This window comes from Cynara cardunculus, assembly GCF_001531365.2.
Source record: "Cynara cardunculus var. scolymus isolate 2C chromosome LG 7, CcrdV1, whole genome shotgun sequence".
Lineage (NCBI taxonomy): Eukaryota > Viridiplantae > Streptophyta > Magnoliopsida > Asterales > Asteraceae > Cynara > Cynara cardunculus.
In genome coordinates this window covers 3,331,552-3,346,265 of record NC_037534.1, presented here as the reverse complement: position 1 = coordinate 3,346,265, position 14,714 = coordinate 3,331,552, and the positions used below count along the sequence as shown (strand labels likewise).

Here is a 14,714-nt window from a genome sequence, read left to right as displayed (position 1 = left end):
AAAATAATTTCTACTTATATTTCTAAATTCTAATTCTTTGAAATTTTTTTGGAAATATTTTTTATTTTTATTCAAAATATATTTCATCAATAATCTTTTTAAATGTAAATATTTTTTTGGTATATTTGTTTCATTTTATATATATAAGTACTTTTTTGGTTCAAAAAATATTTAGGGACTTAATTACTTAAGTTCATTGGCTTTTTTTTTCCAGGTTTTTCCCTTATTTTATCACATTAATCAGTTTTATAGATTATAAGAATGTATCTAACATGTTTTTTAAAAGTCCAATGATTTATTTAACAGGTTTTGAAACGTCCAAGGACTTGTTTGTTCCAAAAAAATGTTCAAGAACTTAATCATTCCAAACACTAAAGTCCATTGGATTTTTTTAGACTTTTCTTTTAAAATATTATATGTTAATTTAAGAAACTGTTCATATTTTATAAGATAATCGTTAAATAATTAAATTTATATTTTTTTATAAACAAACAATAATATAATTTTATGTATATTTACACGAATTTTTTTAACAATTAACATATAAATCTTTTCTTCTCTCAATATCTTGGTTTGTTGGGAGGAGTTCAATGAACCTCACAACTTATTCGATAGTGGCTTAATAATTTAGAAAGTGGCTTATTCAGAAAGCCAAGTATTTTTCAAACCTACTCCCAATTAAAAAAACACACTCCTTTTATTCATGGAAAAAACCCTTTCAAACAAATCTTTTTCCAATCTATACAAACAGGTTAATCCACACTGATATCTTTATCCATACAGTATCTAATAGAAAACCAACCAAACACAGTATTCTTATTTAAACCTCCCTCTAAGATATTAATGGATTCCATTGGATTTCTTAAGAAATTGATCAAGTGGGACATCAGCAAAAAATGGAGATGTTTTTGGTTCCAGAAATATACACTGCCATTGCCATTGCCATTGCCAACCTCAATCATCTGTTTCATTTACACACATGATCACCCAGAAGACTCGATCACTTCACAAGCTCCTTACAAATTAGATACCGAAAACCGAAATTATGAGGAACCCATTCGATCATCTTTCGTGATTTCGCCAACTGATGTTTTCTTATGTTCTTCCTCACCGATTCCGGTAAACATTGTTGGATCATCTCCATCACGCCACCGGCACAGAGTCCTGAATCCTTTGCAAAGCTCTCGATGGCCTTCGGTAGAAGAATCTTATGATCCTTCGTTACACCGAATGTAGCCCTCACAAATTCTTCTTTCGCTCCTTCTAGTTCTTGGGTCACTCGTTTTGGGGTGTAAACGCGAATCTTGTAGAAAGAATCGACAAGAAGTTAATGGGTTTGTAGCATTTCGATGATCGGACAAGGGGTTTGTAGCGTTTCAAGATTCACATATTTATCGTACACTACAGCCAAATTGGCTCTATAGGATGCCAAATATGTTTAAATTTCTTAATAGACTCCTTTATAGGAAGTTTTTGGGCGTTCCAACAAACTTTTAGGACACTTTGAAAATGAAGCGTCGTATTAGTCTTTTTTTTTTTTATTAACCTGGATATCCAACCCGCTATACGAGCCGATTAATCCCAGAGCAACCACCTGCTTTGCAGATAGCCCGGAGTCACCGCATTTGAACCTCCGTGGCCACAAGGGGATTTTATTCCTCCTTGGATTTGAGACTAGGACCTCCTGGTACTTTTGACCTTTGGAGCTAAGCTCAAACCAATCAGGCACCACCCTTGTGGTTAGTAAAAAGATGTGTTCGTTGGACACTTCTGGAAAGTGTCCTAAAAAAGCTGATATGACATTATATTTTGAAGTCCCTTAAAACTTGCTAGGATGCAATGTTTGGTCCTATAAACTCAAGTCTTATAAAACAGTCTATTATGGTACTTAGACATATTTGGTGTCCTATAAAGCCGATTTCGTTGTGGTGGTGGTAGTCTAAAGATGAAGGATACATACCGCAGGATCGGAATGGCATCCTGAAGAAAGCGCAAAGTGCAAAAGGGGTTCCGGATGATCAATTGCATAACCTTGGCGTGCATCTCCCGCTTTGAATTTCGTTCTTGAAGATAATAAAAGTCGAAGCCACTGCAGAAACGAAGTAGGCGTCATCAATAGAAGTCGAGTAAGTAAGGCCACGATTGGCAACCATAAGCTAGCTTATTGAAAAAACCCTTTTTGTTGGCCATCAAGTACTATTTCAATAAGCTCCAGAGGCTTTATCCCAAAAAAATTCCAATTATACCCCTTCTATTTTTCCGGTTAATTTTTCAACATGTCCTTTTAGGTCATTTTACATCGCCATCCAGCTTATCAACTAGTTTATCACCTAGTTTTCAGTTAACAATTAGCTTATCGGCAACAGCTAGTTTGCCGAACATAGCCTAAAATTTTGGGATTATTTCAAAGTGAAATGAAGGATATCTCGAGTTGAAGAACCTACCTGGCCGGGACGAGACATTTTGCATCCGAGGATAGAGTTCTGGATTACATCCGCACTTACCACTTGACCGCCAACATTATACGCAGCCTGCAATGAACACGAAAGATGCCAATTTCATACGGTCTTTTAGAGTTCAACCCGGCCAAGAAAAGGTTTAGAGAAACGAGTGTTCTAAAAGGTACATACTTTTAATAACAAAAAGACTCTCTTTATGTTGTTCTGTGGAATCCCGTAAGCCAAAACAGCCTGTGATGACATAAAACAACGATTCGTGTTACGTTAGTTCTTGTTGATTAAGATGATGATCATCTTGATCTTCATTGGAGTCGAAGATAAAATCGGCATAAAACTGCACATTATGCCCGTAAATCCATATACGAGCTAAGATGGTAAGCTAAAAATGGAATAATGCTACACGGGTCATATTTTGAGAACCGTGACAACCAAGTATTCATGTTGTATATCATGATGAATAATCAAACTGTATGATATTCATTATGAATAATATTCATGATCAAGGAATATTTAGGTATATTCATCATGAATAGTTAGGTATATTCATCATGATGATTCATGAATACTCGGTTCTCAAAATATTTAAAGTTCCTAAATGAACTTTCCCTTGCTACAATATACGCGTAGTTCAATTGACGAGATCCATACATGCATCACCAACGCATTATGTACATTGATCCAAAACGCTAGCTTCTCTTCGTGCTTCAGTTTTCTCGGATCTATCTCTTCTAATCGAGAAATAAGTGACCTACAATACGCCAATAATACACGTTATAATTCCAATAAACAAACATAACGATAGTCTAGCAACAATGCAACGAGAAATTCTTATTTGATTACCTGAAATTTTGCAACATATGTTCGATGTCACCCAATTTTTGGCCATCTCTAGAAATAGATTGGATTTCAACCATTGTACTATAAGGTCCACTGAACTCCTTAAGCCCTTGGACATGAAAAGGATTATCTAATCGCACATCAAAAGACGACGAATCCCTTCTAAACCCCGGGCTCCACAAAATGTCGGAATGGTCTTTTGGCGAAAAGGCACTCATTGAGGACAAAGATGAAGTAGGAGATGAAATCCCGTGATTTGTTAGAGGCGGGTCCGCAAGCTTGCAATATACAGCGGACATACACTTGATGATATCTTCCGAGAGCTTGTTCGGTGTTTCGGGAATATGATCACAAATCCTAGTACCAAGGTGCTCGGCGAGACTAACTATGTTTGAGGTATTATTTTGAGCATACTGCATAGAAACAGTAGGAATTAATAATCAAATCTTATTTGCAACGTTTTACAGAAGATTATCAGACACTACGACAGAATTGGCTTTATAAGGACGTCAAAAATGTCTTAATAGACTGCTTTATAGGACTTAAGTTTATCGAATCAAACAACTCTTCGCACAATGTAAGGGTGTTATGATAGGATGTTAGAACATATTTGGGCAGCGTAACAAGCTTTTTAGGACATTTTTAAAATAAAGTGTCGTGCAGCTTTTTTAGGACACTTTCGTGTACCAAAGAGTCATGTATAGCTGACTGAATAAGTTGTAAGTCCCACTAAGCTCATTAAGCCAGTACCAAAGAATCATGTATAGCTGACTGAATAAGTTGTAAGTCCCACTAAGCTTATTAAGCCGCTAACAAACAAGCACTTACACATTTTTTACGTCTTATTAAGCCAAGCTTTTTGTAGTGAGATATATATAGATATACCTCCATCATGGATAGTGGCTGTGAATGGCACGCACGTAACGCTTTACCAAGAGTCTCTGCTGGCGTTTCCATTGACAAGATCGAATGTTGAGATAGTGAAGAGTGACAACGATGAACACCCGAATCTAAAAGCAGATCGTCTTCTCCGGTGCCTTCGTTAACATCTTTCCATGAGTTAATTTCTGATGGAAAAATGGCCGGATCTGCAGGGTTTTCTGGTTTCAACGAGATATCTGCTCTGCAAGTTTCCAAATACTTGCCTCTTGGAGTCATCAATGGTGATTTTAGTGACTCATCGTTTCTTAAGGGAGATGGGCATGAAATTTGTTGATCAAATGCTTTGCGATATAATGATAGAAGATATTGCTCTAAATGTGAAACTTCGTACTCTAGAACAGCAATGTCCTTAATCAACTCTGTTGCCGGCTGCAAAAATTACGCGTATAACCATTTTAGAAACTTGACACAAAAGATGTATATAGCTTCATCAGTGTCGGCGTCCCACATCAGGTAGACTTGGATACTCTTTCTTCGATATATGTTCAAACCCCCTTCTCTCCTCAAGGGCTCTGGCTCTTTTCGAGAGTAATCTATTGGGGTTCCACATACTCTAACATGGTATCAGAGCCAATACTGGATCCTACCATTTGAGACATCTTTGCCCGTCTAGCCTCGGTTGGACGGGCTAGTTAGAGTCTCACATCAACTAACTTTTTTGGAGAGTAATCTATTGGGGTTCCACATACTTTAACATGGTATCAGAGCCAATGTTGGATCTACCATATGGGACATCTTTGCCCGTCTAGCCTCTATTGGACGGGCGTGTTAGATTCTCATATTGACTGATTTTTTTGGAGAATAATCTATTGGGATTCCACATATTCTAACATAGTATCAAAGCCCAGGACTATCATCTCGGACATCTTTGCCCACGACTCGACATTCTGAGACATCTTTGCCCGTCTAGCCTCCCGTGGAGGGGGAAAGTCAGAGTCTAACATCTGCTAGACTTTGACAATTTTTTCTTCGATAAATGTCGAAAACCCCCTTTTTCTTCAGGAGGCATCTTTTGGAGAGTAATCTAACGGGGTTTCAGATATTCTGACAATCAGAAGTAGAGCAATTACCTTGGGAATAGAGGCTTGATTTGTGATCTCATGGGAAGATGATCGATAACCCAATGCTTGTTCTAAAGCACCACGAACAGCAACTTGGTCTTGTAATCTTTTCTCAAGCTGCAGTATCTGAGGACCGAATAAAAGTTCCGAAAAAACAAAATAAGTCGATACATATACGGTTTCTTGAAAATGTGGTCTGCAGACAAGAAACGGTACCTCATTCCTCAACGAATTCTGGATGTCGGCATTAGGTACTTGATTCTTCTCCGAATTTATACAACTCTTATTCTGGTATCAAACATGAAAGCAACTTCTATTAAAAAAGCCCAGATTTGCTTAATTCATTCAGACAACTTAATCCATATAGAGCTTAATAAAAAAACATGTGTACTCACCAACTTAATGCTGTTAGAATGGTCAAGACTATCTTCTTCAAATCCATTCTTGCCTGGAAAGCTGCCATTGACAAAAGGGTAAAAATACCATTTTGGAATCAGATTCTGACAGAATTTAAGGGCAAAATTCATCTTTGGTTAGACTTAAACAGCAACAATAACTGAACTAATACAGCAATCATAACGCATAGAAATCAAAATACTAGAAATTTCGCATAAAAACATGAAAAAGGCTAGAAAAAAGAATGAATGCCTGCAGCCCAGATCCAAGATTTCATACAAGTTACGAGTATCCATTGTCTTCCCCCCTCTTTGAAAATGAAAATGTTGAGTATTAATAACATAAAGAAAATGTTGGATTTGTTGGCTATGCCAATTACCCATAATTTATTGTCTGTAACCCACTTCAGACGCCATTTCTAGTTGAAGAAATCAATCAAAATCAGACACCAGAAATCGAAAATAAATTAACATCTCAAAAGAAATCTGGTGGATACCTTTTAGAACGCTTGTGGGTACAAGTTTCTACTCCCAGTTTACTACTCATACCACACTCTTCTAAGCTCATATCTGCAAGCAAATCATACACAAGTTGGTGATAATTTTCACCAACCATAAAGACAGAAATACACCAAGTTTGGGTTTCAACTTCAAGATTAAGAAAAAGGTAGAAAAATGGTCACAAGATTACCATCAAAATCTTTGACAAGAAAAGCAGGTACCAAGTACTAAAGATCGGATTTCTAGCAGACCCACAAGCTCAAATCATGAAATGGGTCCTCAAAAACTTCAGAAATCATGGTCAAAATCGCAAGTTCTCTTCTTGCATTGCTGTAATCAGACAATGGTGGTGTCTGAATCACAAAAGGAGCTTAATGAATGAGAAAGAACAGAGGGTTTGCCCTTTTACCCACTGTGTAAATCCTTAATCTTTGCAGGTTTTCTTTCGGGAATTTGCTGAAAGAAGTAAAATGGTTTGTGGGCTTTGGTTGGAAGAACAAGAAAGGCTGGTATTGGAGGCGGAAAATGGGGGAAATGTCAAAGGGGATCAAATTATTTGGTTGAAGAAAAGGGATTACGATTAAATGAAATGAATCGAATCAAAAAGATGATGAATTTGATAGGGATTCGGGGTCTATTTTCTGTGACTTTTTTTTAATATAAGATGGCTTTCGTTAGTAGTAAAGCAAATGAGATTATATTATGCCCCAATTTTCGTTGGTTTGCAGACTCTTGTAGCAGAGAGAGTTGGCTTCGTCCACCTTTGTCCCATACTGCATAATCATATATATACTCAGGCGTACCTTCTTCTTTATTATACCACGGTGGTTCATGTAAGATCAACTTGTTTTATGTGACGAGGTATCATAAACAATATTAAAACTTTATAACAAAACATTGTGAATGTATGAAAAACATCGAACATTCACAACAAAAACATTATAAAAGGTTAAATTTTTACAGTATTTTTATTGTGAAAATTCAATATTATTTATATAGTCTCTCGAAAAAAAGTTAATCTCACATCATGAACGTTGGATTGATATTTCAAATTTTGTGTTATCAGCTCCTTTGTATCTCCTTGAAAAATCAATAATGATATTTAAATATAAACTATAATCTACTTTAAAAAAGAAAATTATAATCTTGAATTTTTTTTTACTGTCTTTTTGACATTGTTATTGTTTGTATGTCGTATCCAAAAGTGTTATAATAAGTTATTAAGAATATTTTTAAATACATGATCCTATTAATCTTTTTATAAAACATTATTTGAAAAAATGTTTTATAAAACAATAAAAAACGTGTTTATAGGGTGCTTCTCACAAAACGGCCTATAAAAATGTTAGTGAGACTTTGTTTCAAAAGTGTTCTAAAAAGTTTTTTAATATGTCCATCGTTTTATAAACTTATTGCAACACATTTAGATAGAGAATATAAGTGTTTGGTCATATAAACTTAAATCTTATGAAGTAGTCGATTAAAATACTTAAACACTTTTCGCATTCTATAAACCTAATTTTGTTGTCTTGTTGTGTTATAAGATGTGGGTCTTCTTGAAAATGGTTTATCTGCCTTATAAGATAGAGGAAATATCTGCATACATTTTACCAGCTTAAAATCTTTTAAATTATGTTTAAAAGTTAGAAACGGAGACACAAATGTACGTTTTGGTGTAGTCATTTTCAATGAACCAAAAGGGCTTATTCCGTGCTTTTCAAATATGTAATCATGAATTCTAAGATAAAAATCAACTAAAAGGTTAGTCTTTAATAATTTGGTTATTTGGCACATAGTCAAAAGCATTCGATATTCGATTATGTATCGACATAAAAGGCGTCTGTGTAGACCTACTTAATAAAGAAGAAAACCAAAAAGATAAAAAGATTACACCCTTTGAAATTAAATATTGATTCGTTAACGTTTTGATGATTTTTTGTATGAATTGAAAAGATAGATCGGTTTATATTTATAAAAAATTATAATCTAATCGATATGTTAACATAAATACATCATTAGTGTATATCAAGTGTGATACAAGATATTGAACAATCGTACGTATCCGGATCTACTTTTTGGTCGGCTTTTGATGTTGCATGAGTAGCTCGTCCCGTTTGTGGTAGTAGCTTGGTTATCTTAAAGTATTAATGTAACACCCCTAATATAGGAGACAGTTTAAACCGAAAAATTTAAATGGAAAGAGAGCTTAGCAGATATAAAAATCACCCAATAAAGTGGATATAGTGCAAGAGTTCACATCAGAAGAATGGATGCTAGACAACAACCTAAGAATCTACACTAATTCGAAATATAGATTACATTCAAGTGTCGTTAATATCCTCAAAAAAGTTGCATCTAGTAACTCTGTAATTGCACTCGAAGGTGCAAATCCCAAAAATGCCCTTGTCGGCAAGAATGGTCCACTCATATCTTGGATGCCCTATCGTTAAGAGAATCTGATATACATGTCATTGAGAAAAAAACGTTAGTTTTAACACATAGTGAGAACAAACAGTTATTGAATAAAGTTATTAAAACATTAAAACAAAAAGTGAAGCTTTAAATTGGTTGTTTGCACAGTAAACTCACAATTATCCTTGGAAGGGCGTAAGACATCTGAATATAACAGGGAGACCCGATTTACCATTCGTTATGACGAAACACATAAGTAGGCCACAAGCTAATGTTATTAGAGCATCACATATAGGTATGAAATCATTGACATTAACCAAAACCAGTCATTTAGTCAATTGTGATCATAAGTTCGTTCACTCAGAAATTACATAATAATCATAATGCTTATTTTTATGCTACGGTGAAGGAATGAATTGGAAATTACATAATAATCATAATGTTTATTTCCAATTTATAAATAAGAGTTTTATTCCTTCGCATATTAGATACAAAACGACTTTTATGCTTATGGATCCATTGTATTATAGCCATAAATATATTCCTATACTAACAAATCACTGGGGTACCAAAAGTGCGAAGGTGGCTTGTGATGGTAGCGTCGTGGTCACTAGGGTCGCATATGCCAAGATCCCCCACTTACGGTACCTCAGATGCGACCTTCGTTGTGTGATTCTAGGGTCGCACATGTCAAGTATTGCTCGAAACTTCCTACACTAACAAAATCAAGGTTTATCTTGAAGGCATTCCTTAACCACATAAAAACTTGGTTTACGAACCGAAAATGGAGCGTACTTAAAACCAAGATTTTACTAGAACTTAATTAACTAAAATACCAAATTCTAAGTGTTAAAATTAAACTTTTGTTTAGGTCTCCGTTGGTATCCATTTATTATTTCATGTCGTAGTTTTTTACAGTAGGGGAAGTGTTGCTTGAAGTTATAGTTAGTACTCTTTTATTTCGTTTTATACTATGTTGCCTTTCAAACTTTAACCGTAGTTTAACTTTGCTTACATATGGGTAGTAAATATCAATCCGTAATTGACTTGTTTAGATTATATATTCAATTGCATATGTTTTTTTATTGCCTAAACTCTTATTCTTATACGATCTTTCGTGTATATATATATATATATATGTATATGTGTGTGTGTGTTTATATATAGAGAGAGGGGGGGGGGGAGAGTGTGTGTGGACCCTCTCTTTTAATTCTTAGTTCTTGAGACAATCAAATAAAGCATGTTTAGTCCCTTTTCCTTATGAAATTTTGATGAAATAAAAGCCTTCTAAACTAATTCTACTAAAGAAAACTTATTATCATTATAATTTCAAAATATATATGATGATACACAACAAATTAATACGGTTGCACATTTCATGAATCTAATTTTTTTTACCATTTGATAGAGGATTAATACAATAGCACGTGCCATCATTAACATCAGTGTAGGTCTATCCATACCACAAGAAAAAAAAAAGGTATAAAAAAATATCACCTTAAAAGAATTGAAAAGCTAGGTGCAAAAGGTAATTGAAGAAGACAATGATGCTTTAAAACAAAACCAAATTTGTGGGATTTTGATTAGAAATCAAAATTTCATGAAAAACATATAGTAAGTATTCTGTTAGCGGATGTTTACATAAATTAACATATAACATACATCATATTAAGGTATATCAGTATATTTTAATTTATGTTAACGCTTTACTATAACGTTCAAATTTATTTCTCATGCGATCTAGTTATATATACAATGTATATCTATATGTATACATATATATACGATGTATATGTATGTATGTGAGAGAGAGAGAGAGAGAGAGAGAGAGAGAGAGAGAGAGAGGGGGGGGAATACAAGTTGACATTTGTCTTCAAGTATGAAGGGAAGTATTGTTTGTCAAAGAATCCATATAATATAGAATTAAAAAGCAATATATAGACTTTAATAATGCTTGACTTTTTTCAGAACTGTTTTTTGTAAGTTAGTAGAAATAAGGGAGTAACCAATGCCTTCTTTTTGTCCTTACCTGCATAATCCCCATCCTCCTACTCACATATACATACATACATACATATATATATATATTATATATATATATATATATATATATCAACAAAAGCTTCTTTTTCTTTTTCTATCTTTTTTGTGATTCTGCTACACAAAAGTGTGTGATAAGTCTGTATACCCCTCTCTGTGTTTAGATGGAGATTTGAAGGCCAATAATTAATGCACTTTTAATGAAATTTTAGATTGGAAAATGCAGAAAACCCCACAAGTTAACTCATGTAACAAAACTACCAAAACACTTATATGTCTAAATGTAAAAGTTGACTGAAAGCATTGCCGTTGTAGCATACTCGTTAAGACTCAAGGGATACGGTGGAAATCTTATCTTCCTCGGGTTTCTAAGCTAAGTGTTGTCAAAACCCTTCTAACCATGGAGGTTCACCTACGATGACTCTAGGTCATTCATAGTCGTCGAAGGATTAATCGATGCACGTAAACTCGCCCACATACCCACGGTCACCCAAAAAGAATTGACCGAATTTTCAAAAACCTTGCATATATATATATATATATATATATATAAACTTCTATTTTATCGTTGGTGTCAATTTTTACTGGTAATGAATGGTTACTCCCAATGACAATCTAAGAACCAGATCAGATGCAGCAGGATGCTTGGACAAAAAGGATCAAGTAATTAAAGAATACAAGGCTCAAGTATATCAGCTTCATTACGAATCTTCACATTTTTCAATTCCAAATACGACAAACATATATACTTTCTGCTTTTTTAAATCACAGATTCCCCAAAACCAACCTATATATATATATATATATATATATATATATATATATATAGTAATAGATTCAAGAAGAAGACAAAATAAGAACCAACCTACGTAGTAATAACAAGATAGGTGTATTAATTAATATACATGCAAAAAGAACAACGAACAAAGAGAAGGTAGATCAATATATGAGGTTGGTGTTGGTTTTCAGTTCTGTCCTGCTACGTATGATACAAAAAACACAAGACTCAAACAGTTGTCTTTGATTTTTGCAATTCCTTACTGTTATTATTCATTTGTGAATAATTGTTGTGATTCATTGTGCATGGTGGCAATTAATCTGTAAAGGTGAAGAAGGCACAGCTGATGATGTGGTAAAGGTTGAGAGTTTCGGGGAACAAGAAGAAGAAGCGTCTGAGCAGAAAAAGACACAAAAAGTTTGCTTTTTTTCCATAGAGAATTTGGACAAACGAGTCAATGCCAATCATGTATGGATATCCATATATAATTATAAAGCATTTCCCTTTTTCCACCACCTTTATATTATACAATATATATATACATATTACTTTTAGACAAACCAAAAATACATTAAGAATAATATTCAAAATCTATGTTTTAAAGTATCGGTTATATGACGTTTCACCGATTTATGTCTAAATGATTGTTTCCGTGGTTTACAACTTTATACGTTAACGTGTTATTGGTTGTGACGTATATTTTCTGATCTAAGAATTAAGCACAGGAATTTTAAGTCACTTAACGGGTTGAAATTGGAAATTGATACGCATACTCCATTTCCTTTATATAAAAGTTAAAAAAACATAAATTATCACAAGTCTATGTCAGTTTCCGATATCTTCGGGCATGCATGGTCACCCCGGGACCATGAGCTATGACTTGTCTTGGTCATCTTAACATGCTTTTACGGATTTATACAATATTACCGGTATAAAACATTCTATTTCAATAACAATTACTACAAAATTAGTAAATAGAAGACACATAAAAAATTAGTATCTAATATGACAAGAAAATATTTTTGTACTACATTAACTATTAAAAATCCAAACATGTATGAATTAAATATATTGGAGAAAAAAACACAAAGATATTAATCTGTCGTTCATTATATAATATCATTTAATGTTTTTCTAAGTTTTTTAATCCAAAATCGACGTCTAAAACTATTTGCTTCGAAAACTTTGATATATTCTTCATAATTTATCTCCCATCGATCTTTTGATTGTTCCATTCTCGCGTGAATTCTATTTTTATATTAGAATATGATATATTTTTTTGTTATTAGGTAACAAAACCCCCATCTTTGTAAAAAAATTATCAACCATATAAGATGGTACAACTTATATTTATATTTAGAATAATAAAACTATAATTGTTTTTTCATAGTTGTTCTTTATTATCTAATATTTAGTGTATAAATCTTATGTACTATTATATCTCTAAAAGAAGAATAATATCTCAAACTATCACCAATATGAGTTTTTTTAATTTATATAATCGATGATTCCATAAAAGTTTGTTTTAACCCTAACTCTATGTTATTGAGTCTTCTTTTACGTAAGAAAGAGAAGAAAGTAATGGGGGAAGACAAATATTTTGTTCTCGAGATTTTTTTAGGGAAAGAAAAAGAAAAGGAAAAGAAAAAAAATATATAAAAATTTATTTTTATTTCATTATTTTTCATTCCTCTCTCTTCTCTATTAAAAACACAAATAAAAAACTTTATTTTTCTTCTTTCCTTTTATTTTCTTTTCCTTTCTCATTCTTTCTTTCCTTCCAAAATTCTAAAACATAATATAAAAGTTTAAAATGGTGTTAATCTTCTCAAATTCGAAAATATAGTATAAAAGTTTAAAATTTTGTTAATTTTTCCAAATTCGAAAACATAATATAAAAGTTTAAAATGGTGTTAATCTTCTCAAATTCGAAAATATAGTATAAAAGTTTAAAATTGTGTTAATTTTTCCAAATTTGAAAACATAATATAAAAGTTTAAAATGATGTTAATTTTCCCAAATTCGAAAACATAATATAAAAGTTTAAAATGRTGTTAATCTTCCCAAATTCGAAAACATAATATAAAAGTTCAAAAAGATGTTAAAAAACATTAACATGAGATGACATGGAAAATCAACCTTTTTACATTGATTTACATAATGTCACTCGGAAATCAGAAGAATCGACTTTGTGACTCCAAATGATATCATTCTATGTACCAAAAGTATATCATAGGATGTTTTTGATGATGAAACAAATTAGAAATGAATATTGATTGATTCAGCGTTCAGGAATACTCGGAAAAATGGTTTTATATGAATTCAATGTTAATTTTGATGATAAAAACAATATATTGAAAAAATATCGTACTTATCGAGGGCCCTTTTTTACATCTCGCTCAGGGCCTAAAAAATGTCAGAAACGGGCCTGTTTAATACAAAATTATAATTGTAATTTTCTTTCGCAAGTGAAAAGTTGTATTTTAACCACAACAGTGTTGTCCGATTGGTTTAAGCTTGGACTCCAAATGTCAAAAATATCTGGAGGTCACAAGTTCGAATCCAAGGAGGATAAAAAATCCCCTTATGATCACGGAAGGTCAAATACGGTAACTTCGAGCTACCTACAAAATGGATAGTCATCCTGGGATTAGTCGACTCACATAACGGGTTGGATATTCAGGTTAATTAATAAAAAAAAGTTTGTATTTTATTTAATAAAAGTTGTAATATTTTTCTTGCCAAATCTCGGTGTTATCCTCTTTTCCAAAAAATATAATATTTAATTAAAAGATTATAATATCTTTTTCTCATATAAATAACAAAATAAATTAAACTCGTGGACTAATATTCATAATAATTTGCAAAAATGGTCCCAAAAAAAATAGAAAAATCATATTTAAAATAAAACTCGTTACCCCAAAATTGAAAAAGTAATCCCCGAAGATTAAACATTGACTTGAATGGGGTCAAAGTCGTTATCCCACGTCAAAATAGGCCTACGCTTTTATATTCTTTTACACACCTTTCATTTTAAAAGTTTTTATAATTAAAAAATTAAAATGTATAGCAACGTCTTGCACCGAATTTAGTATAAATAACACATATTTTAACGTCATGTGACGTTTTTTAGGCTTTCGTCAAATCGGATGGTCTTCTTATATATTAAATATTCTGTTAACTTGTAATTTTTATGTTAAATTATAATTTTTTATGGATATGCTAAAATAAAATATTATTGTTATTTTTATTTGAAAAAAAATAGATATATGTACAGGGTTGGATTCAC

At 32.7% G+C, this 14,714-nt stretch overlaps 1 protein-coding gene across 1 annotated transcript; it reads right to left on the bottom strand.

Moving 5' to 3' along the window:
- Window positions 1-738: 738 nt before the first annotated feature.
- On the bottom strand, window positions 739-6,310 carry LOC112515682. Its single transcript, XM_025122590.1, has 11 exons — window positions 6,192-6,310; window positions 5,695-5,755; window positions 5,516-5,587; window positions 5,309-5,425; window positions 4,182-4,607; window positions 3,300-3,709; window positions 3,108-3,207; window positions 2,631-2,690; window positions 2,445-2,531; window positions 1,961-2,089; window positions 739-1,303 (listed from the first exon to the last, which is right to left on the bottom strand). Exons 1-11 carry the CDS (start codon window positions 6,308-6,310, stop codon window positions 1,001-1,003), a joined length of 1,884 nt encoding a protein of 627 aa, XP_024978358.1. The 3' UTR covers window positions 739-1,000.
- Between the last annotated feature and the right edge of the window lie 8,404 nt (window positions 6,311-14,714).

Excerpts from the sequence above, each read along its gene's own strand:
- LOC112515682 (XM_025122590.1), bottom strand. The coding sequence starts at position 6,310 with ATGGTTGGTGAAAATTATCACCAACTTGTGTATGATTTGCTTGCAGAT. Across the intron at positions 5,588-5,694 it reads ATTCTAACAGCATTAAGTTG|AATAAGAGTTGTATAAATTC; the intron begins GTGAGTACACAT and ends GTTTGATACCAG. Across the intron at positions 3,208-3,299 it reads CATATGTTGCAAAATTTCAG|GTCACTTATTTCTCGATTAG; the intron begins GTAATCAAATAA and ends GGCGTATTGTAG.